Source organism: Cheilinus undulatus, linkage group 16, assembly GCF_018320785.1.
Source record: "Cheilinus undulatus linkage group 16, ASM1832078v1, whole genome shotgun sequence".
Classification (NCBI taxonomy): Eukaryota; Metazoa; Chordata; class Actinopteri; order Labriformes; family Labridae; genus Cheilinus; species Cheilinus undulatus.
This window is the reverse complement of record NC_054880.1, coordinates 5,438,289-5,459,783: the sequence shown is the minus strand read 5'-3', so window position 1 is coordinate 5,459,783 and position 21,495 is coordinate 5,438,289. Positions and strand designations below refer to the sequence as shown.

The following is a 21,495-nucleotide window of genomic DNA, read 5'->3' as shown; positions in this document are numbered from 1 at the left end:
ATGCTCTGCTGTCTTCTCTTAAACTGCTTTTGCAACCCTCCTCCACCCCAGCTCCTCTTTATTCTGCTCCTGACTTCATCCTGACTGAACTAGCCAGTTAGACATCCTCAGTCACCTAACCTGGTATTACAAACGTTAATATAGCTCATCTTACGGATATCAAAGTGGCCCCGACATCCTTATATATTTCTGTATTTGGACACCCCTGGCCAACAAAAAAAAACAGCTAAAAAGAGTAGTAAGATAAGATGTGATACAGGCTCTTGGTGGCTGTGGCTCAGAGTAGTGTGAGGGTGTCCCTTCTTTTTATGGGTAAAAGTTGGCAACCCTAGTTTCTACCATCTCTGGCTTGGTTTCTAATGTCTCTCACTTAACCCCTTAAAGCCTGTTGTATCATATTTGATACATACTTTTATAATATCTCTATCTAATCAATATGATCAATAAATTATTGAAAAAAATTCTGAATACAATCTGGTAAATGATCTCAAGGGGATTATCAGTTACCAAAAACACCTAATGTGTCAAATGAGATACAAAAGATATATATGTGAAATTTTTATGGAAATTTGGATTTTTTTGGATTTCAGGAGAAAGTAAAAATAATCATTGTTATTTTTTATTGCAAAATTGTTATATTACCAAATACTATCTATAACCAAAGACACACCTTCAGATAGGCTTCTCAGAGCTTACTCAACATCAGGGCCATCACTAGGATTGAAAGTCTAATAACAGCCTGAGTGAGTTTATGAGTTGGTATCTAAAGGTCTATATGTGGAGTGAGTTCATGGAAAAGATGCCGAAAAACATAGCCATTAATGCATTTAGTAAAAAAAAAAAAAAAAAAAAAAAAAAAAGTGGTATATAATACCTAAAAATGTATAGCTTCATAACTCCTCTTTCTTCTTTCAGGCTGTTCATGCTTTCCAAATCAAACTAGTTTATTTCTGCCTGCCACTGATATTTCTCTGTCTGAAGACAGTCTATACCAGTGGAAATCAACCTTATTCCACCAGAGAGCCATATTGTCTTAAAATACTTTAGTGAGAACCAGATTCCAAAACTAAGGATGTAAGAAGATCCATAGATCAACTGATCCATGGTGGCAATAAAATGAAATGGTGAATTGTTGGATTATTGTGTAGTTAAATAAGATGCAATAGGCCACATGAAAATGTCTATAGTGTTAGAGGAAAGGATATGTTACTAGTAATAAACATATATTCTTTTTTATTTATTCAAGTTCCACCTGGTCTAATGACATGTTCAAAAATTAGTTTGAGCTCTGAGATGCTTTTCAAAGAGCTGATGAATGATGGCTGGTTATTTGGGTATTTATCTCTCATACTGGGACATTTACTGTAGTTTTGTGGCTTTATTAACATTAAAGAGATGTTTTCTATTATTTTTTCCACTCATTATTGATACTTTTAGCCAAAGGAGGAGGGGTCTCATATTGGTCTTTGCCCTGGGCCTCAAAATGACTAAAACCAGCCCTGCCTCACACCTGCAGCTCTCTTACACACATTGTTCCACCCCGCCTCATTCTGTAGCTTCAGTTTCCTGTTTCTGCTCTTTAGAGCAGGTGGTTTGCTCTTTTTTTATCAGCAATACATTGAAAATCAAGTAAAACAGCCACATTTGGACAAGTTTCACTGGATATCACGTTATCTCAACGTGTGATCGGTGTGTGTGAGGGTCGCTGATGACCCACGACACGTATCGCAACGTTCATCATAAAATACCAGTGTGGGAGAGCATGGGCGGGAAGAGACTGAAGAAACCTGTTACAACGAGGGCAGAAGAAGCTTCAGTTTTAACACCAGACAGCACACCTCAATAAATACTACTGAAGAGACGCAGCACCAGCAGACTTCCTCTGCACTCTCCTGTGTGCATTTCTCCGTACACACCCAACGATCATAATACACAGATTAAATATTAATCTCTGCTCAACATGTTTTATTATGCCAGTCAATTTAGTGGCCCAATGAAAGACAATGAAAACCAGGACATTTTCATCATTTTATAAAAAAAAACGCCCAGACAGCCAGGACAGGACCTGAAAACAGGACATGTCCAGGGAAAACAGGACGTTTGGTCACCATAATCTAGACTTGTGTTGTACTATCTACTGTCAAAAAGAGCAGAAGCCCAATGTGAACACTGGGGTATTATCACCACTTCCTCCATCCACTGGAGCAAGTGAGCAAGGTCTATATTGGGGCTAATGGTAAAGGTAGAAGAGGAGTGATTACCTATTGTGACAGCACTAGATTTGTTCTAAAAGATAAGAGCAAATCCTGCCAAATGAAGAGGCCTTAGACAGTCAATTGAAAAACAATCAAAGTTGCACCCAGGAAGGCCTACATAGTGCTGAGACCAGCTCAGAAAACCAAATGTGAGTATCTAATAGAGGTTGTTGGTACACATTAACGTTAAAAGCAGTGTAATAGTGTTGCATTGTGTTGCAGGAAACACTGTGACCCTGGCTCTTGAGAAATGACCAAAGCACACACAAAGTTAAATCTTATCATTTTAATTTGTTCAACAGTGCTGAACACATAATGCAGACAACAGAGCAATCCCCACCATATAAAAGAGAGAGTTTCATCAAATGACTACAAATTTGACTAATGCAATCATTCAAAATGATATTGATCTTACTTCAAAAGAAACTCACTGCCAGTGGATCATAATGGCTCTGTGACAATGCTATCAGCTTAGTATTTCACATTTAAGAGCATTGCTAATATAAACATAACATGGAATCTGTTAGATGTTCATTGCTTTGAAAACACCAACATTTTACAGACAGTTCAAAATATGAGTATACATACTTAAAAAAATAGTACATTTCAAAGAAAATCTGTTGTGTCAACGGTAAGCAAGTCTAACCGAGTGAAGAAAGTTTGGTTTCAATTAGTCATTTGGTCTCCGTTAGTTTTTAATGACAAAATATTGCCGTAAGAGCTGCAGTGAGTAAGAGGAAACTTGTTTGGCTGATAACTGTAGACGAGGAAGCAGTGGTAGTTGTTGTTGGTGAAGCTGTGGTAGTGGTGGTGGTTGTTGTTGGGGCAGCTGTGGTGGTTGTTGGTACCGCTGTGGTGATTGTTGTTGGTGCCGCTGTGGTGGTTGCTATTGGGGCTGCTGTGGTGGTGGTTGTTAGTGCAGCTGTGGTTGTTGTTGGGACAGGCGTTGTGATTGTTGTAGGTGCAGCTGTGGTGGTTGTTGGTGCCGCTGTGGTTGTTGTTGTTGGTGCAGCTGTGGTGGTTGTTGTTGGGGCAGTTGCAGGAGGTGTTGTAGTGAAATCTATTGTACTTGCTCCTTGGACAGAAGTGAGGGACTGGGCAGAAGTCAACACTGGGGCAGATGGTGCTACCTGCGAATTTCTTGTTGGGCCAGCAGTGGTGGATGTTGTTGGTGCCACTGTGTTGGATGCAGTTGGTGCAGCAGTGGTGATTGTTGTTAGTGCAGCGGTGGTGGTTGTTGTTGGGGCAGCAGTGGTGGTTGTTGATGGTGTAGCAGTGGTGGTCACTGCTGGTTCTGCTGTGGTGGTTGTTGTTGGTGCAGCTGTGGTGGTTGTTGTTGGGGCCACTGTGGTAGTTGCTGTTGGTGCAGCAGTGGTGGTTGTTGTTGGTGTCGCTGTTGTGGTGGTTGCTGGGGCCACTGTGGTGGTTGGTGTTGGTGCAGCAGTGGTGGATGTTGTTGGTACAGCTGTAGTTGTTGTTGCTGATGCCGCTGTGGTGGTGGTTGTTGTTGGGGCCACTGTGGTAGTTGTTGTTGGTGCTGCTGTGGTGGTGGTGGTTGTTGCAGCTGTAAAGGTTGTTGTAGGTGCACCTGTGGTGCTTGTTGTTGGTGCTGCTGTTGTGGTTGTGGTTAGGAGTTCTGTGGTGGTCATCGTCGTTGCAGCTGTAGTAGTTGTTGTTGGTGCAGCTGTGGGGGTTGTTGTTGGTGCTGCTGTTGTGGTTGTGGTTGGCGCAACTGTGGTGGTTGTTGTTGGTGCTGCTGTTGTGGATATTATTGGTGCAGCTGTGGTGGTTGTTGGTGCTGTTGTCGTGGTGGTTGTTGGGGCTGCTGTGGTGGTTGTTGTAGGTGCAGCTGTGGTGGTTGTTGGTGGTGCTGCTGTGGTGGTTGTTGGTGGTGCTGTTGTGGCTGTTGTAGGTGCAGCTGTGGTGGTTGTTGTTGGTGCTGTTGTCGTGGAGGTTGGTGGGGATGCTGTGGTGGTCGTTGTTGGGGCAGCTGTGGTGGTTGTTGTTGTCGGTGGAGCTGTGGTGGTTGTTGTTGGGGCTGCTGTGGTGGTTGTTGTTGGTGCTGCTGTGGTGGTTGATGTTGGTGCAGCTGTTGTGGTCGTTGTTGGTGCAGCTGGAGTGGTTGTTGTTGGTGCTGCTGTGGTGGTTGTTGGTGGTGCTGTTGTCGTGGAGGTTGGTGGGGCAGCTGTGGTGGTTGTTGTTGGGGCAGCTGTGGTGGTTGTTGTCGTTGGTGGAGCTGTGGTGGTTGTTGTTGGGGCTACTGTGGTTGTTGTTGTTGGTGCAGCTGTAGTTGTTGTTGTTGGGGCAGCTGTGGTGGTTGTTGTAGGTGCAGCTGTGGTGGTTGTTGTAGGTGCAGCTGTAGTGATTGTTGTTGGTGCTGTTGTTGTGGTGGTTGTTGGGGCTGCTGTGGTGGTGGTTGTTGGGGCAGCTGTGGTGGTTGTTGTAGGTGCAGCTGTAGTGGTTGTTGTTGGTGCAGCTGTTGTGGTTGTTGTTGGTGCAGCTGTGGTGGTTGTTGGTGGTGCTGTTGTGGTTGTTGTAGGTGCAGCTGTGGTGGTTGTTGTTAGTGCTGTTGTCGTGGTGGTTGGTGGGGCTGCTGTGGTGGTCGTTGTTGGGGCAGCTGTGGTGGTTGTTGATGTCGGTGCAGCTGTGGTGGTTGTTGTTGGGGCTGCTGTGGTTGTTGTTGTTGGTGCAGCTGTTGTGGTTGTTGTTGGGGCAGCTGTGGTGGTTGTTGTAGGTGCAGCTGTGGTGGTTGTTGTTGGTGCAGCTGTGGTGGTTGTTGTTGGTGCTGTTGTTGTGGTGGTTGTTGGGGCTGCCGTGGTGGTTGGTGGGGCAGCTGTGCTGGTTGTTGTAGGTGTAGCTGTGGTGGCTGTTGTTGGTGCAGCTGTGGTGGTTGTTGTTGGTGCAGCTGTGGTGGTTGTTGTTGGTGCAGCTGTGGTGGTTATTGTAGGTGCAGCTGTGGTGGTTGTTGTAGGTGCAGCTGTGGTGGTTGTTGTTGGGGCAGCTGTGGTGGTTGTTGTAGGTGCAGCTGTGGTGGCTGTTGTTGGTGCTGCTGTGGTGGTTGTTGGTGGTGCTGTTGTGGTTGTTGTAGGTGCAGCTGTGGTGGTTGTTGTAGGTGCAGCTGTGGTGGTTGTTGTAGGTGCAGCTGTGGTGGTTGTTGTTGGTGCTGCTGTGGTGGTTGATGTTGGTGCAGCCGTAGGGATTGTTGTTGGTGCTGTTGTCGTGGTGGTTGTTGGGGCTGCTGTGGTGGTGGTTGTTGGGGCAGCTGTGGTGGTTGTTGTAGGTGCAGCTGTGGTGGTTGTTGTTGGTGCAGCTGTGGTGGTTGTTCTTGGTGCAGCTGTTGTGGTAGTTGTTGGTGCAGCTGGAGTGGTTGTTGTTGGTGCTGCTGTGGTGGTTGTTGGTGGTGCTGTTGTCGTGGAGGTTGATGGGGCTGCTGTGGTGGTCGTTGTTGGTGCAGCTGTGGTGGTTGTTGTTGGTGCTGTTGTTGTGGTGGTTGTTGGGGCTGCCGTGGTGGTTGTTGTTGGGGCAGCTGTGGTGGTTGTTGTTGGTGCTGCTGTTGTGGATATTATTGGTGCAGCTATGGTGGTTGTTGGTGCTGTTGTCATGGTGGTTGTTGGGGCTGCTGTGGTGGTTGTTGTAGGTGCAGCTGTGGTGGTTGTTGGTGGTGCTGCTGTGGTGGTTGTTGGTGGTGCTGTTGTGGTTGTTGTAGGTGCAGCTGTGGTGGTTGTTGTTGGTGCTGTTGGTGCTGTTGTCGTGGAGGTTGGTGGGGCTGCTGTGGTGGTCGTTGTTGGGGCAGCTGTGGTGGTTGTTGTTGTCGGTGGAGCTGTGGTGGTTGTTGTTGGGGCTGCTGTGGTTGTTGTTGTTGGTGCAGCTGTAGTGGTGGTTGTTGTCGGTGCAGCTGTTGTGGTTGTTGTTGGTGCACCTGGAGTGGTTGTTGTTGGTGCTGCTGTGGTGGTTGTTGGTGGTGCTGTTGTCGTGGAGGTTGGTGGGGCAGCTGTGGTGGTCGTTGTTGGGGCAGCTGTGGTGGTTGTTGTCGTTGGTGGAGCTGTGGTGGTTGTTGTTGGGGCTACTGTGGTTGTTGTTGTTGGTGCAGCTGTAGTGGTTGTTGTTGGGGCAGCTGTGGTGGTTGTTGTAGGTGCGGCTGTGGTGGTTGTTGTTGGTGCAGCTGTAGTGATTGTTGTTGGTGCTGTTGTTGTGGTGGTTGTTGGGGCTGCTGTGGTGGTGGTTGTTGGGGCAGCTGTGGTGGTTGTTGTAGGTGCAGCTGTAGTGGTTGTTGTTGGTGCAGCTGTGGTGGTTGTTGTTGGTGCAGCTGTTGTGGTTGTTGTTGGTGCAGCTGTGGTGGTTGTTGGTGGTGCTGTTGTGGTTGTTGTAGGTGCAGCTGTGGTGGTTGTTGTAGGTGACGCTGTGGTGGTTGTTGTAGGTGCAGCTGTGGTGGTTGTTGTAGGTGCAGCTGTTGTGGTTGTTCTTGGTGCAGCTGTTGTGGTAGTTGTTGGTGCAGCTGGAGTGGTTGTTGTTGGTGCTGCTGTGGTGGTTGTTGGTGGTGCTGTTGTCGTGGAGGTTGATGGGGCTGCTGTGGTGGTCGTTGTTGGTGCAGCTGTGGTGGTTGTTGTTGGTGCTGTTGTTGTGGTGGTTGTTGGGGCTGCCGTGGTGGTTGTTGTTGGGGCAGCTGTGGTGGTTGTTGGTGGTGCTGCTGTAGTGGATATTATTGGTGCAGCTATGGTGGTTGTTGGTGCTGTTGTCATGGTGGTTGTTGGGGCTGCTGTGGTGGTTGTTGTAGGTGCAGCTGTGGTGGTTGTTGGTGGTGCTGCTGTAGTGGTTGTTGGTGGTGCTGTTGTGGTTGTTGTAGGTGCAGCTGTGGTGGTTGTTGTTGGTGCTGTTGGTGCTGTTGTCGTGGAGGTTGGTGGGGCTGCTGTGGTGGTCGTTGTTGGGGCAGCTGTGGTGGTTGTTGTAGGTGCAGCTGTAGTGGTTGTTGTTGGTGCAGCTGTGGTGGTTGTTGTTGGTGCAGCTGTTGTGGTTGTTGTTGGTGCAGCTGTGGTGGTTGTTGGTGGTGCTGTTGTGGTTGTTGTAGGTGCAGCTGTGGTGGTTGTTGTAGGTGACGCTGTGGTGGTTGTTGTAGGTGCAGCTGTGGTGGTTGTTGTAGGTGCAGCTGTGGTGGTTGTTGTTGGTGCTGCTGTGGTGGTTGATGTTGGTGCAGCTGTAGGGATTGTTGTTGGTGCTGTTGTCGTGGTGGTTGGTGGGGCTGCTGTGGTGGTTGTTGTTGGGGCAGCTGTGGTGGTTGTTGATGTCGGTGCAGCTGTGGTGGTTGTTGTTGGGGCTGCTGTGGTTGTTGTTGTTGGTGCAGCTGTTGTGGTTGTTGTTGGGGCAGCTGTGGTGGTTGTTGATGTCGGTGCAGCTGTGGTGGTTGTTGTTGGGGCTGCTGTGGTTGTTGTTGTTGGTGCAGCTGTTGTGGTTGTTGTTGGGGCAGCTGTGGTGGTTGTTGTAGGTGCAGCTGTGGTGGTTGTTGTTGGTGCAGCTGTGGTGGTTGTTGTTGGTGCTGTTGTTGTGGTGGTTGTTGGGGCTGCCGTGGTGGTTGTTGTTGGGGCAGCTGTGGTGGTTGTTGTAGGTGCAGCTGTGGTGGCTGTTGTTGGTGCTGCTGTGGTGGTTGTTGGTGGTGCTGTTGTGGTTGTTGTAGGTGCAGCTGTGGTGGTTGTTGTAGGTGCAGCTGTGGTGGTTGTTGTAGGTGCAGCTGTGGTGGTTGTTGTTGGTGCTGTTGTCGTGGTGGTTGGTGGGGCTGCTGTAATGGTCGTTGTTGGGGCAGCTGTGGTGGTTGTTGATGTCGGTGCAGCTGTTGTGGTTGTTGTTGGGGCAGCTGTGGTGGTTGTTGTAGGTGCAGCTGTGGTGGTTGTTGTTGGTGCAGCTGTGGTGGTTGTTGTTGGTGCTGTTGTTGTGGTGGTTGTTGGGGCTGCCGTGGTGGTTGTTGTTGGGGCAGCTGTGGTGGTTGTTGTAGGTGCAGCTGTGGTGGCTGTTGTTGGTGCTGCTGTGGTGGTTGTTGGTGGTGCTGTTGTGGTTGTTGTAGGTGCAGCTGTGGTGGTTGTTGTAGGTGCAGCTGTGGTGGTTGTTGTAGGTGCAGCTGTGGTGGTTGTTGTTGGTGCTGCTGTGGTGGTTGATGTTGGTGCAACTGTAGGGATTGTTGTTGGTGCTGTTGTCGTGGTGGTTGGTGGGGCTGCTGTGGTGGTCGTTGTTGGGGCAGCTGTGGTGGTTGTTGATGTCGGTGCAGCTGTGGTGGTTGTTGTTGTTGCTGCTGTGGTTGTTGTTGTTGGTGCAGCTGTTGTGGTTGTTGTTGGGGCAGCTGTGGTGGTTGTTGTAGGTGCAGCTGTGGTGGCTGTTGTTGGTGCTGCTGTGGTGGTTGTTGGTGGTGCTGTTGTGGTTGTTGTAGGTGCAGCTGTGGTGGTTGTTGTAGGTGCAGCTGTGGTGGTTGTTGTTGGTGCAGCTGTAGTGGTTGTTGTTGGTGCTGCTGTGGTTGTTGTAGGTGCAGCTGTGTTTGTTGTTGTTGGTGCTGTTGTCGTGGTGGTTGGTGGGGCTGCTGTGGTGGTTGTTGTTGGGGCAGCTGTGGTGGTTGTTGTTGTCGGTGGAGCTGTGGTGGTTGTTGTTGGGGCTGCTGTGGTTGTTGTTGTTGGTGCAGCTATAGTGCTTGTTGTTGGGGCAGCTGTGGTGGTCCTTGTAGGTGCAGCTGTGGTGGTTGTTGGTGGTGCTGTTGTGGTTGTTGTAGGTGCAGCTGTTGTGGTTGTTGTAGGTGCAGCTGTGGTGGTTGTTGTTGGTGCAGCTGTTGTGGTTGTTGGTGGTGCTGTTGTCGAGGAGGTTGGTGGGGCTGCTGTGGTGGTCGTTGTTGGGGCAGCTGTGGTGGTTGTTGTTGTCGGTGGAGCTCTGGTGGTTGTTGTTGGGGCTGCTGTGGTTGTTGTTGTTGGTGCAGCTGTTGTGGTTGTTGTAGGTGCAGCTGTGGTGGTTGTTGTTGGTGCAGCTGTTGTGGTTGTTGTTGGTGCAGCTGGAGTGGTTGTTGTTGGTGCTGCTGTGGATGTTGTTGGTGGTGCTGTTGTCGTGGAGGTTGGTGGGGCTGCTGTGGTGGTTGTTGTTGGGGCTGCTGTGGTGGTTGTTGTTGGTGGAGCTGTGGTGGTTGTTGTTGGGGCTGCTGTGGTTGTTGTTGTTGGTGCAGCTGTAGTGGTTGTTGTTGGGGCAGCTGTGGTGGTTGTTGTTGGTGCAGCTGTGGTGGTTGTTGTTGGTGCAGCTGTGGTGGTTGTTGTTGGTGCAGCTGTAGTGGTTGTTGTTGGTGCAGCTGTAGTGGTTGTTGTTGGTGGTGATGTTGTGGTTGTTGTAGGTGCAGCTGTGGTGGTTGTTGTTGGTGCTGTTGTCGTGGTGGTTGGTGGTGCAGCTGTGGTGGTCGTTGTTGGGGCAGCTGTGGTGGTTGTTGTTGGTGCAGCTGTGGTGGTTGTTGTTGGTGCTGTTGTCGTGGTGGTTGGTGGTGCAGCTGTGGTGGTCGTTGTTGGGGCAGCTGCAGCTGTGGTGGTTGTTGTTGTCGGTGGAACTGTGGTGGTTGTTGTTGGGGCTGCTGTGGTTGTTGTTGTTGGTGCAGCTGTGGTGGTTGTTGTTGGTGCTGCTGTGGTGGTTGTTGTAGGTTCAGCTGTGGTGGTTGTTGTTGGTACTGCTGTGGTGGTTGTTGGTGGTGCTCTTGTGGTGGTTGTTGGTGGTGCTGTTGTGGTTGTTGTAGGTGCAGCTGTGGTGGTTGTTGTAGGTGCAGCTGTGGTGGTTGTTGTAGGTGCAGTTGTGGTGGTTGTTGTTGGTGCTGCTGTGGTGGTTGTTGTTGGTGCAGCTGTAGGGATTGTTGTTGGTGCTGTTGTTCTGGTTGTTGTTGGGGCTGCTGTGGTTGTTGTTGTTGGTGCAGCTGTAGTGGTTGTTGTTGGGGAAGCTGTGGTGGTTGTTGTAGGTGCAGCTGTGGTGGTTGTTGTTGGTGCAGCTATGGTGGTTGTTGTTGGTGCTGTTGTTGTGGTGGTTGTTGGGGCTGCTGTGGTGGTCGTTGTTGGGGCAGCTGCAGCTGTGGTGGTTGTTGTTGTCGGTGGAGCTGTGGTGGTTGTTGTTGGGGCTGCTGTGGTTGTTGTTGTTGGTGCAGCTGTAGTGGTTGTTGTTGGGGCAGCTGTGGTGGTTGTTGTAGGTGCAGCTGTGGTGGTTGTTGTTGGTACTGCTGTGGTGGTTGTTGGTGGTGCTCTTGTGGTGGTTGTTGGTGGTGCTGTTGTGGTTGTTGTAGGTGCAGCCGTGGTGGTTGTTGTAGGTGCAGCTGTGGTGGTTGTTGTAGGTGCAGTTGTGGTGGTTGTTGTTGGTGCTGCTGTGGTGGTTGTTGTTGGTGCAGCTGTAGGGATTGTTGTTGGTGCTGTTGTTGTGGTTGTTGTTGGGGCTGCTGTGGTTGTTGTTGTTGGTGCAGCTGTAGTGGTTGTTGTTGGGGCAGCTGTGGTGGTTGTTGTAGGTGCAGCTGTGGTGGTTGTTGTTGGTGCAGCTATGGTGGTTGTTGTTGGTGCTGTTGTTGTGGTGGTTGTTGGGGCTGCTGTGGTGGTCGTTGTTGGGGCAGCTGCAGCTGTGGTGGTTGTTGTTGTCGGTGGAGCTGTGGTGGTTGTTGTTTGGGCAGCTGTGGTGGTTGTTATTGGTGCTGCTGTGGTGGTTGTTGTTGGTGCAGCTGTAGGGATTGTTGTTGGTGCTGTTGTTGTGGTGGTTGTTGGGGCTGATGTGGTGGTGGTTGTTGGGGCAGCTGTGGTGGTTGTTGTAGGTGCAGCTGTGGTGGTTGTTGTTGGTGCAGCTGTTGTGGTTGTTGTTGGTGCAGCTGTAGTGGTTGTTGTTGGTGCTGCTGTGGTGGTTGTTGTTGGTGCAGCTGTGGTGGTTGTTGTTGGTGCTGCTGTGGTGGTTGTTGTTGTCGGTGGAGCTGTGGTGGTTGTTGTTGGGGCTGCTGTGGTTGTTGTTGTTGGTGCAGCTGTAGTGGTTGTTGTTGGGGCAGCTGTGGTGGTTGTTGTAGGTGCAGCTGTGGTGGTTGTTGTTGGTGCTGCTGTGGTGGTTGTTGGTGGTGCTGTTGTGGTTGTTGTAAGTGCAGCTGTGGTGGTTGTTGTTGGTGCTGTTGTCGTGGTGATTGGTGGGGCTGCTGTGGTGGTCGTTGTTGGGGCTGCTGTGGTGGTTATTGTTGTCGGTGGAGCTGTAGTGGTTGTTGTTGGGGCAGCTGTGGTGGTTGTTGTAGGTGCAGCTGTGGTGGTTGTTGTTGGTGCAGCTGTTGTGGTTGTTGTAGGTGCCGCTGTGGTGGTTGTTGTAGGTGCAGCTGTTGTGGTTGTTGTTGGTGCAGCTGTGGTGGTTGTTGGTGGTGCTGTTGTGGTTGTTGTAGGTGCAGCTGTGGTGGTTGTTGTTGGTGCTGTTGTCGTGGTTGTTGTTGGGGCTGCTGTGGTGGTCGTTGTTGGGGCAGCTGCGGTGGTTGTTGTTGGTGGTGCTGTGGTGGTTGTTGTCGGTGGAGCTGTGGTGGTTGTTGTTGGGGCTGCTGTGGTGGTAGTTGTTGGGGCAGCTGTGGTGGTTGTTGTTGGTGGAGCTGTGGTGGTTGTTGTTGGGGCTGCTGTGGTTGTTGTTGTTGGTGCAGCTGTAGTGGTTGTTGTTGGGGCAGCTGTGGTGGTTGTTGTTGGTGCAGCTGTGGTGGTTGTTGTTGGTGCAGCTGTGGTGGTTGTTGTTGGTGCAGCTGTTGTGGTTGTTGTTGGTGCAGCTGTGGTGGTTGTTGTAGGTGCAGCTGTGGTGGTTGTTGTTGGTGCAGCTGTGGTGGTTGTTGTTGGTGCTGTTGTCGTGGTGGTTGGTGGGGCTGCTGTGGTGGTCGTTGTTGGGGCAGCTGTGGTGGTTATTGTTGTTGGTGGAGCTGTGGTGGTTGTTGTTGGGGCTGCTGTGGTGGTCGTTGTTGGGGCAGCTGCGGTGGTTGTTGTTGGTGGAGCTGTGGTGGTTGTTGTCGGTGGAGCTGTGGTGGTTGTTGTTGGGGCTGCTGTGGTGGTAGTTGTTGGGGCAGCTGTGGTGGTTGTTGTTGGTGGAGCTGTGGTGGTTGTAGTTGGAGTAGCTGTGGTTGTTGTTGGTGCAGCTGTGGTGGTTGTTGTTGGAGAAGCTGTGGTGGTTGTAGTTGGAGAAGCTGTGGTGGTTGTAGTTGGAGCAACTGTGGTGGTTGTAGTAGGAGCAGCTGTAGGGGTTGTAGTAGGAGCAGCTGTGGTGGTTGTTGTTGGTGCAGCAATGGTGGTTGTTGTTGGAGCAGTTGTGGTGGTTGTTGTTGGTGCAGCTGTGGTGGTTGTTGTTGGAGCAGTTGTGGTGGTTGTTGTTGGTGCAGCTGTTGTTGTTGTAGTTGGAGCAGCTGTGGTGGTCGTAATTGGAGGAGCTGTCGTGGTTGTTGTTGGTGCAGTCGTGGTGGTTGTAGTTGGAGTAGCTGTGGTTGTTGTAGTTGGAGAAGCTGTGGTTGTTGTAGTTGGAGCAGCTGTGGTGGTTGTTGTTGGTGCAGCTGTGGTGGTTGTTGTTGGTGCAGCTGTTGTGGTTGTTGTTGGTGCAGCTGTAGTGGTTGTTGTTGGTGCAGCTGTAGTGGTTGTTGTTGGTGGTGCTGTTGTGGTTGTTGTAGGTGCAGCTGTGGTGGTTGTTGTTGGTGCTGTTGTCGTGGTGGTTGGTGGGGCTGCTGTGGTGGTCGTTGTTGTCGGTGGAGCTGTGGTGGGTGTTGTTGGGGCTGCTGTGGTGGTTGTTGTTGGGGGAGATGTGGTGGTTGTTGTTGGTGCAGCTGTGGTGGTCGTTGTTGGTGCAGCTGTGGTGGTTGTTGTTGGTGCAGTTGTTGTGGTTGTTGTTGGTGCAACTGTAGTGGTTGTTGTTGGTGCAGCTGTAGTGGTTGTTGTTGGTGGTGCTGTTGTGGTTGTTGTAGGTGCAGCTGTGGTGGTTGTTGTTGGTGCTGTTGTCGTGGTGGTTGGTGGGGCTGCTGTGGTGGTCGTTGTTGTCGGTGGAGCTGTGGTGGGTGTTGTTGGGGCTGCTGTGGTGGTCGTTGTTGGGGCAGCTGTGGTGGTTGTTGTTGTCGGTGGAGCTGTGGTGGTTGTTGTTGGGGCTGCTGTGGTGGTTGTTGTTGGTGCAGCTGTGGTGGTTGTTGTTGGTGGAGCTGTGGTGGTTGTTGTTGGGGCTGCTGTGGTGGTCGTTGTCGGGGCAGCTGTGGTGGTTGTTGTTGGGGCTGCTGTGGTTGTTGTTGTTGGTGCAGCTGTGGTGGTTGTTGTTGGGGCAGCTGTGGTGGTTGTTGTTGGTGCAGCTGTGGTGGTTGTTGTAGGTGCAGCTGTGGTGGTTGTTGTTGGTGCAGCTGTGGTGGTTGTTGTAGGTGCAGCTGTTGTGGTTGTTGTTGGTGGTGCTGTTGTGGTTGTTGTAGGTGCAGTTGTGGTGGTTGTTGTTGGTGCTGTTGTCGTTGTGGTTGGTGGGGCTGCTGTGGTGGTCGTTGTTGGGGCAGCTGTGGTGGTTGTTTTTGTCGGTGGAGCTGTGGTGGTTGTTGTTTGGGCTGCTGTGGTGGTCGTTGTTGGGGCAGCTGTGGTGGTTGTTGTTGGTGGAGCTGTAGTGGTTGTTGTTGGGGCAGCTGTGGTGGTTGTTGTTGGTGGAGCTGTGGTGGTTGTTGTTGGTGCAGCTGTGGTGGTTGTTGTTGGTGCAGCTGTTGTGGTTGTTGTTGGTGCAGCTGTAGTGGTTGTTGTTGGTGCAGCTGTAGTGGTTGTTGTTGGTGGTGCTGTTGTGGTTGTTGTAGGTGCAGCTGTGGTGGTTGTTGTTGGTGCTGTTGTCGTGGTGGTTGGTGGGGCTGCTGTGGTGGTCGTTGTTGTCAGTGGAGCTGTGGTGGGTGTTGTTGGGGCTGCTGTGGTGGTTGTTGTTGGTGCAGCTGTGGTGGTTGTTGTTGGTGGAGCTGTGGTGGTTGTTGTTGGGGCTGCTGTGGTGGTCGTTGTTGGGGCAGCTGTGGTGGTTGTTGTTGTCGGTGGAGCTGTGGTGGTTGTTGTTGGGGCTGCTGTGGTTGTTGTTGTTGGTGCAGCTGTAGTTGTTGTTGTTGGGGCAGCTGTGGTGGTTGTTGTTGGGGCAGCTGTGGTGGTTGTTGTTGTCGGTGGAGCTGTGGTGGTTGTTGTTGTTCGTGGAGCTGTGGTGGTTGTTGTTGGGGCTGCCGTGGTTGTTGTTGTTGGTGCAGCTGTAGTGGTTGTTGTTGGGGCTGCTGTCGTGGTCGTTGTTGGGGCAGCTGTGGTGGTTGTTGTTGTCGGTGGAGCTGTGGTGGTTGTTGTTGGGGCTGCTGTGGTGGTTGTTGTAGGTGCAGCTGTGGTGGTTGCTGTTGGTGCAGCTGTTGTGGTGGTTGTAGGTGCCGCTGTGGTGGTTGTTCTAGGTGCAGCTGTGGTGGTTGTTGGTGGTGCTGTTGTGGTTGTTGTAGGTGCAGCTGTGGTGGTTGTTGTTGGTGCTGTTGTCGTGGTGGTTGTTGGGGCTGCTGTGGTTGTTGTTGTTGGTGCAGCTGTGGTGGTTGTTGTTGGGGCAGCTGTGGTGGTTGTTGTTGGTGCAGCTTTGGTGGTTGTTGTTGGTGCAGCTGTGGTGGTTGTTGTAGGTGCAGCTGTTGTGGTTGTTGTAGGTGCAGCTGTGGTGGTTGTTGTAGGTGCAGCTGTGGTGGTTGTTGTTGGTGCAGCTGTGGTGGTTGTTGTTGGTGCAGCTGTTGTAGTTGTTGTTGGTGCAGCTGTAGTGGTTGTTGTTGGTGCAGCTGTAGTGGTTGTTGTTGGTGTTGCTGTTGTGGTTGTTGTAGGTGCAGCTGTGGTGGTTGTTGTTGGTGCTGTTGTCGTGGTGGTTGGTTGGGCTGCTGTGGTGGTCGTTGTTGGGGCAGCTGTGGTGGTTGTTGTTGTCGGTGGAGCTGTGGTGGGTGTTGTTGGGGCTGGTGTGGTGGTCGTTGTTGGGGCAGCTGTGGTGGTTGTTGTTGTCGGTGGAGCTGTGGTGGTTGTTGTTGGGGCTGCTGTGGTGGTTGTTGTTGGTACAGCTGTGGTGGTTGTTGTCGGTGGAGCTGTGGTGGGTGTTGTTGGGGTTGCTGTGGTGGTCGTTGTTGGGGCAGCTGTGGTGGTTGTTGTTGTCGGTGGAGCTGTGGTGGTTGTTGTTGGGGCAGCTGTGGTGGTTGTTGTTGTCGGTGGAGCTGTGGTGGTTGTTGTTGGGGCTGCTGTGGTTGTTGTTCTTGGTGCAGCTGTAGTGGTTGTTGTTGGGGCAGCTGTGGTGGTTGTTGTTGTCGGTGGAGCTGTGGTGGTTGTTGTTGGGGCTGCTGTGGTTGTTGTTGTTGGTGCAGCTGCGGTGGTTGTTGTAGGTGCAGCTGTTGTGGTTGTTGTAGGTGCCGCTGTGGTGGTTGTTGTAGGTGCAGCTGTGGTGGTTGTTGTTGGTGCAGCTGTGGTGGTTGTTGTTGGTGCAGCTGTTGTGGTTGTTGTTGGTGCAGCTGTAGTGGTCGTTGTTGGGGCAGCTGTGGTGGTTGTTGTTGTCGGTGGAGCTGTGGTGGTTGTTGTTGGGGCTGCTCTGGTGGTCGTTGTTGGGGCAGCTGTGGTGGTTGTTGTTGTCGGTGGAGCTGGGGTGGTTGTTGTTGGGGCTGCTGTGGTTGTTGTTGTTGGTGCAGCTGTGGTGGTTGTTGTTGGTGCAGCTGTGGTGGTTGTTGTAGGTGCAGCTGTTGTGGTTGTTGTTGGTGCAGCTGTGGTGGTTGTTGTAGGTGCAGCTGTGGTGGTTGTTGTTGGTGCAGCTGTGGTGGTTGTTGTTGGGGCAGCTGTGGTGGTTGTTGTTGTCGGTGGAGCTGTGGTGGTTGTTGTTGTAGGTGGAGCTGTGGTGGTTGTTGTTGGGGCTGCCATGGTTGTTGTTGTTGGTGCAGCTGTAGTGGTTGTTGTTGGGGCTGCTGTGGTGGTTGTTGTTGGGGCAGCTGTGGTGGTTGTTGTTGTCGGTGGAGCTGTGGTGGTTGTTGTTGGGGCTGCTGTGGTGGTTGTTGTAGGTGCAGCTGTGGTGGTTGTTGTTGGTGCAGCTGTGGTGGTTGTTGGTGGTGCTGTTGTGGTATTTGTAGGTGCAGCTGTGGTGGTTGTTGTTGGTGGTGCTGTGGTGGTTGTTGGCGCTGCTGTGGTTGTTGTTGTTGGTGCAGCTGTGGTGGTTGTTGTTGGGGCAGCTGTGGTGGTTGTTGTTGGTGCAGCTGTGGTGGTTGTTGTTGTCGGTGGAGCTGTGGTGGTTGTTGTTGGGGCTGCTGTGGTGGTTGTTGTTGGTGCAGCTGTGGTGGTTGTTGTTGGTGGAGCTGTGGTGGTTGTTGGGGCTGATGTGGTGGTCGTTGTTGGGGCATCTGTGGTGGTTGTTGTTGTCGGTGGAGCTGTGGTGGTTGTTGCTGGGGCTGCTGTGGTTGTTGTTCTTGGTGCAGCTGTAGTGGTTGTTGTTGGGGCAGCTGTGGTGGTTGTTGTTGGTGCAGCTGTGGTGGTTGTTGTTGGTGCAGCTGTGGTGGTTGTTGTTGGTGCAGCTGTTGTGGTTGTTGTTGGTGCAGCTGTGGTGGTTGTTGTTGGTGCAGCTGTAGTGGTTGTTGTTGGTGCAGCTGTAGTGGTTGTTGTTGGTGCTGTTGTCGTGGTGGTTGGTGGGGCTGCTGTGGTGGTCATTGTTGGGGCAGCTGTTGTGGTTGTTGTTGTCGGTGGAGCTGTGGTGGGTGTTGTTGGTGCAGCTGTGGTGGTTGTTGTTGGTGGAGCTGTGGTGGTTGTTGTTGTCGGTGGAGCTGTGGTGGTTGTTGTTGGTGGAGCTGTGGTGGTTGTTGTTGGGGCTGCTGTGGTGGTCGTTGTTGGGGCAGCTGTGGTTGTTGTAGTTGGAGAAGCTGTGGTTGTTGTAGTTGGAGCAGCTGTGGTTGTTGTTGTTGGTGCAGCTGTGGTGGTTGTTGTAGGAGTTGTGGTTGTTGTTGTTGATGCAGCTGTGGTGGTTGTTGTTGGAACAGCTGTGGTGGTTGTTGTTGGAGAAGTTGTGGTGGTTGTTGTTGGTGCAGCTGTGGTGGTTGTAGTTGGAGCTGCTGTGGTGGTGGTTGTTGTAGGAGCAGCTGTTGTGGTTGTTGTTGGTGCAGCTGTGGTGGTTGTTGTAGGTGCAGCTGTGGTGGTTGTTGTTGGTGCAGCTGTGGTGGTTGTTGTTGGTGCTGCTGTTGTGGTTGTTGTTGGTGCAGCTGGAGTGGTTGTTGTTGGTGCAGCTGTAGTGGTTGTTGTTGGTGGTGCTGTTGTGGTTGTTGTAGGTGCAGCTGTGGTGGTTGTTGTTGGTGCTGTTGTCGTGGTGGTTGGTGGGGCTGCTGTGGTGGTCGTTGTTGGGGCAGCTGTGGTGGTTGTTGTTGTCGGTGGAGCTGTGGTGGTTGTTGTTGGGGCTGCTGTGGTGGTCGTTGTTGGGGCAGCTGTGGTGGTTGTTGTTGTCGGTGGAGCTGTGGTGGTTGTTGTTGGGGCTGCTGTGGTTGTTGTTGTTGGTGCAGCTGTAGTGGTTGTTGTTGGAGCAGCTGTGGTGGTTGTTGTAGGTGCAGCTGTGGTGGTTGTTGTTGGTGCAGCTGTGGTGGTTGTTGTTGGTGCAGTTGTGGTGGTTGTTGTTGGGGCTGCTGTGGTGGTCGTTGTTGGGGCAGCTGTGGTGGTTGTTGTTGGTGCAGTTGTGGTGGTTGTTGTTGGTGCAGCTGTAGTGGTTGTTGTTGGTGCAGCTGTAGTGGTTGTTGTTGGTGCAGCTGTGGTTGTTGTTGTTGGTGCAGCTGTAGTGGTTGTTGTTGGTGCTGCTGTGGTGGTTGTTGTTGGTGCTGTTGTGGTTGTTGTAGGTGCAGCTGTTGTGGTTGTTGTTGGTGCAGCTGTAGTGGTTGTTGTTGGTGCTGCTGTGGTGGTTGTTGGTGGTGCTGTTGTCGTGGTGGTTGGTGGGGCTGCTGTGGTGGTCGTTGTTGGGGCAGCTGTGGTGGTTGTTGTTGTCGGTGGAGCTGTGGTGGTTGTTGTTGGGGCTGCTGTGGTGGTTGTTGTAGGTGCAGCTGTTGTGGTTGTTGTTGGTGCAGCTGTGGTGGTTGTTGTAGGTGCAGCTGTGGTGGTTGTTGTTGGTGCAGCTGTAGTGGTTGTTGTTGGTGGGGCTGTTGTGGTTGTTGTTGGTGCAGCTGTGGTGGTTGTTGGTGCAGCTGTAGTGGTTGTTGTTGGTGGTGCTGTTGTGGTTGTTGTGGTGGTTGTTGTTGGTGCTGTTGTGGTGGTGGTTGGTGGGGCTGCTGTGGTGGTCGTTGTTGGGGCAGCTGTGGTGGTTGTTGTTGGTGCAGCTGGAGTGGTTGTTGTTGGTGCAGCTGTAGTGGTTGTTGTTGGTAGTGTTGTTGTGGTTGTTGTAGGTGCAGCTGTGGTGGTTGTTGTTGGTGCTGTTGTCGTGGTGGTTGGTGGGGCTGCTGTGGTGGTCCTTGTTGGGGCAGCTGTGGTGGTTGTTGTTGTCGGTGGAGCTGTGGTGGTTGTTGTTGGGGCTGCTGTGGTTGTTGTTGTTGGTGCAGCTGTCGTGGTTGTTGTTGGAGCAGCTGTGGTGGTTGTTGTAGGTGCAGCTGTGGTGGTTGTTGTTGGTGCAGCTGTGGTGGTTGTTGTTGGTGCTGTTGTTGTGGTGGTTGTTGGGGCTGCTGTGGTGGTCGTTGTTGGGGCAGCTGTGGTGGTTGTTGTTGGTGCAGCTGTGGTGGGTGTTGTTGGTGCAGCTGTAGTGGTTGTTGTTGGTGGTGCTGTTGTGGTTGTTGTGGTGGTTGTTGTTGGTGCTGTTGTGGTGGTGGTTGGTGGGGCTGCTGTGGTGGTTGTTGTTGGTGCAGCTGTGGTGGTTGTTGGTGCAGCTGTAGTGGTTGTTGTTGGTGCAGCTGTAGTGGTTGTTGTTGGTGGTGTTGTTGTGGTTGTTGTAGGTGCAGCTGTGGTGGTTGTTGTTGGTGCTGTTGTCGTGGTGGTTGGTGGGGCTGCTGTGGTGGTCGTTGTTGGGGCAGCTGTGGTGGTTGTTGTTGTCGGTGGAGCTGTGGTGGTTGTTGTTGGGGCTGCTGTGGTGGTCGTTGTTGGGGCAGCTGTTGTGGTTGTTGTTATTGGTGGAGCTGTGGTGGTTGTTGTTGGGGCTGCTGTGGTTGTTGTTCTTGGTGCAGCTTTAGTGGTTGTTGTTGGAGCAGCTGTGGTGGTTGTTGTAGGTGCAGCTGTGGTGGTTGTTGTTGGTGCAGCTGTGGTGGTTGTTGTTGGTGCTGTTGTTGTGGTGGTTGTTGGGGCTGCTGTGGTGGTCATTGTTGGGGCAGCTGTGGTGGTTGTTGTTGGTGCAGTTGTGGTGGTTGTTGTTGGTGCAGCTGTGGTGGTTGTTGTTGGTGCAGCTATGGTGGTTGTTGGTGGTGCTGTTGTGGTTGTTGTAGGTGCAGCTGTGGTGGTTGTTGTTGGTGCTGTTGTCGTGGTGGTTGGTGGGGCTGTTGTGGTTGTTGTAGGTGCAGCTGTGGTGGTTGTTGTTGGTGCAGATGTGGTGGTTGTTGTTGGTGCTGCTGTGGTGGTTGTTGGTGCAGCTGTTGTGGTTGTTGTTGGTGCAGATGTGGTGGTTGTTGTTGGTGCTGCTGTGGTGGTTGTTGGTGGTGCTGTTGTGGTTGTTGTAGGTGCAGCTGTGCTGGTTCTTGTTGGTGCTGTTGTCGTGGTGGTTGTTGGGGCTGCTGTGGTGGTCGTTGTTGGGGCAGCTGTGGTGGTTGTTGTTGTCGGTGGAGCTGTGGTGGTTGTTGTTTGGGCTGCTGTGTTTGTTGTTGTTGGTGCAGCTGTCGTGGTTGTTGTTGGGGCAGCTGTGGTGGTTGTTGTAGGTGCAGCTGTGGTTGTTGTTGTTGGTGCTGCTGTGATGGTTGTTGGTGGTGCTGTTGTGGTTGTTGTAGGTGCAGCTGTGGTGGTTGTTGTTGGTGCAGCTGTTGTGGTTGTTGTAGGTGCAGCTGTGGTGGTTGTTGTTGGTGCTGCTGTGGTTGTTGTTGGTGCAGCTGTAGTGGTTGTTGTTGGGGCAGCTGTGGTGGTTGTTGTAGGTGCAGCTGTGGTGGTTGATGTTGGTGCTGCTGTGGTGGTTGTTGGTGGTGCTGTTGTGGTTGTTGTAGGTGCAGCTGTGGTGGTTGTTGTTGGTGCTGTTGTCGTGGTGGTTGGTGGGGCTGTTGTGGTTGTTGTAGGTGCAGCTGTGGTGGTTGTTGTAGGTGCAGCTGTGGTGGTTGTTGTTGGTGCTGCTGTGGTGGTTGTTGTTGGTGCAGCTGTAGTGATTGTTGTTGGTGCTATTGTTGTGGTGGTTGTTGGGGCTGCTGTGGTGGTTGTTGTTGGTGCAGCTGTGGTGGTTGTTGTTGGTGCAGCTGTGGTGGTTGTTGTTGGTGCAGCTGTTGTGGTTGTTGTTGGTGCAGCTGTAGTGGTTTGTATTGGTGCTGCTGTGGTGGGTGTTGGTGGTGCTGTTTTGGTTGTTGTTGGTGGAGCTGTGGTGGTCGTTGTTGGTGCAGCTGTGGTGGTTGTTGTTGGTACACCAGTAATTGTTGTTTGGGCTGTTGTGGTGGTCGTAGTTTGTACGTTGCTTACAGCTTTAAAAAATAGGTGATCAGTGTCAAAATTTAAAAAAAAAAATTTTAGCCTTCTTTATCACAATTACAGCAGTTTTCGAGTAAATTTTACTTACCAACTAAGAGCAGAAAGCTGACACAGATTTCCTTCCTCATTGTTTTCCTGGTCCTTTGCTTTTTTAGAGAAGAATGACAGTGAATATTTCAATTTTAGAGATTTAATAAAACTTTTTTCATACATTTTCACATAATTTATTAGGTTGGTTTTTTTTTATATATATTTTCTTTTTTTCCTTTGGTCATTGTCAATTTTTTAAAATTAAACTTTTTCTTTCCTTACTGTGTTCTACACTAACTTTGCATCTCTTAAAATAAAACAGGACAATTTAAAACAGTCTAAAAAATATTATTCCTCTATGAAATGGATTATTGTTAACCCACAATAACAATTATGCTGTATTGTTGGAGGTTTTTAGACAGTTTAGTTTTTTCAGTGTTGACCTATGTCATGACCATCCATTAACTGTTGTCTAAAAGCAACACATCCTTGCCTAATATGCGAGCTGTTGTTTGATCACAGACATGAGAAATTAAGACAATAAAACTCAAAGGCTAGCTAGGCCTTCAAGCAGGATTGATGGGACCCTCGTATCCCATCTCATGTCAGAGTCATGGCAAAAGTACAACAGTGGCTGCCTGTGAGGGTTCTGATTTAGTTTAGTCTTC

The 21,495-nt window shown here is 51.3% G+C and overlaps 1 protein-coding gene across 1 annotated transcript in view; it reads right to left on the bottom strand.

Annotated features, from left to right (window-relative positions):
- LOC121523498 (mucin-2-like) overlaps nt 1–20,925 on the bottom strand; it is a 74,695-nt gene extending 53,770 nt beyond the window's left edge. The window contains exons 1-11 of the mRNA XM_041808416.1: nt 20,886–20,925; nt 20,057–20,790; nt 16,591–19,543; nt 15,620–16,206; nt 14,609–15,112; nt 13,208–13,735; nt 11,761–12,118; nt 7,988–9,768; nt 6,175–6,547; nt 5,348–5,805; nt 3,602–3,851 (exon numbers count right to left, since the gene is read on the bottom strand). Coding sequence (XP_041664350.1) covers nt 3,602–3,851; nt 5,348–5,805; nt 6,175–6,547; nt 7,988–9,768; nt 11,761–12,118; nt 13,208–13,735; nt 14,609–15,112; nt 15,620–16,206; nt 16,591–19,543; nt 20,057–20,790; nt 20,886–20,925 — 8,566 coding nt within the window. The remainder of the gene's footprint in view (nt 1–3,601; nt 3,852–5,347; nt 5,806–6,174; nt 6,548–7,987; nt 9,769–11,760; nt 12,119–13,207; nt 13,736–14,608; nt 15,113–15,619; nt 16,207–16,590; nt 19,544–20,056; nt 20,791–20,885) is intronic.
- Between the last annotated feature and the right edge of the window lie 570 nt (nt 20,926–21,495).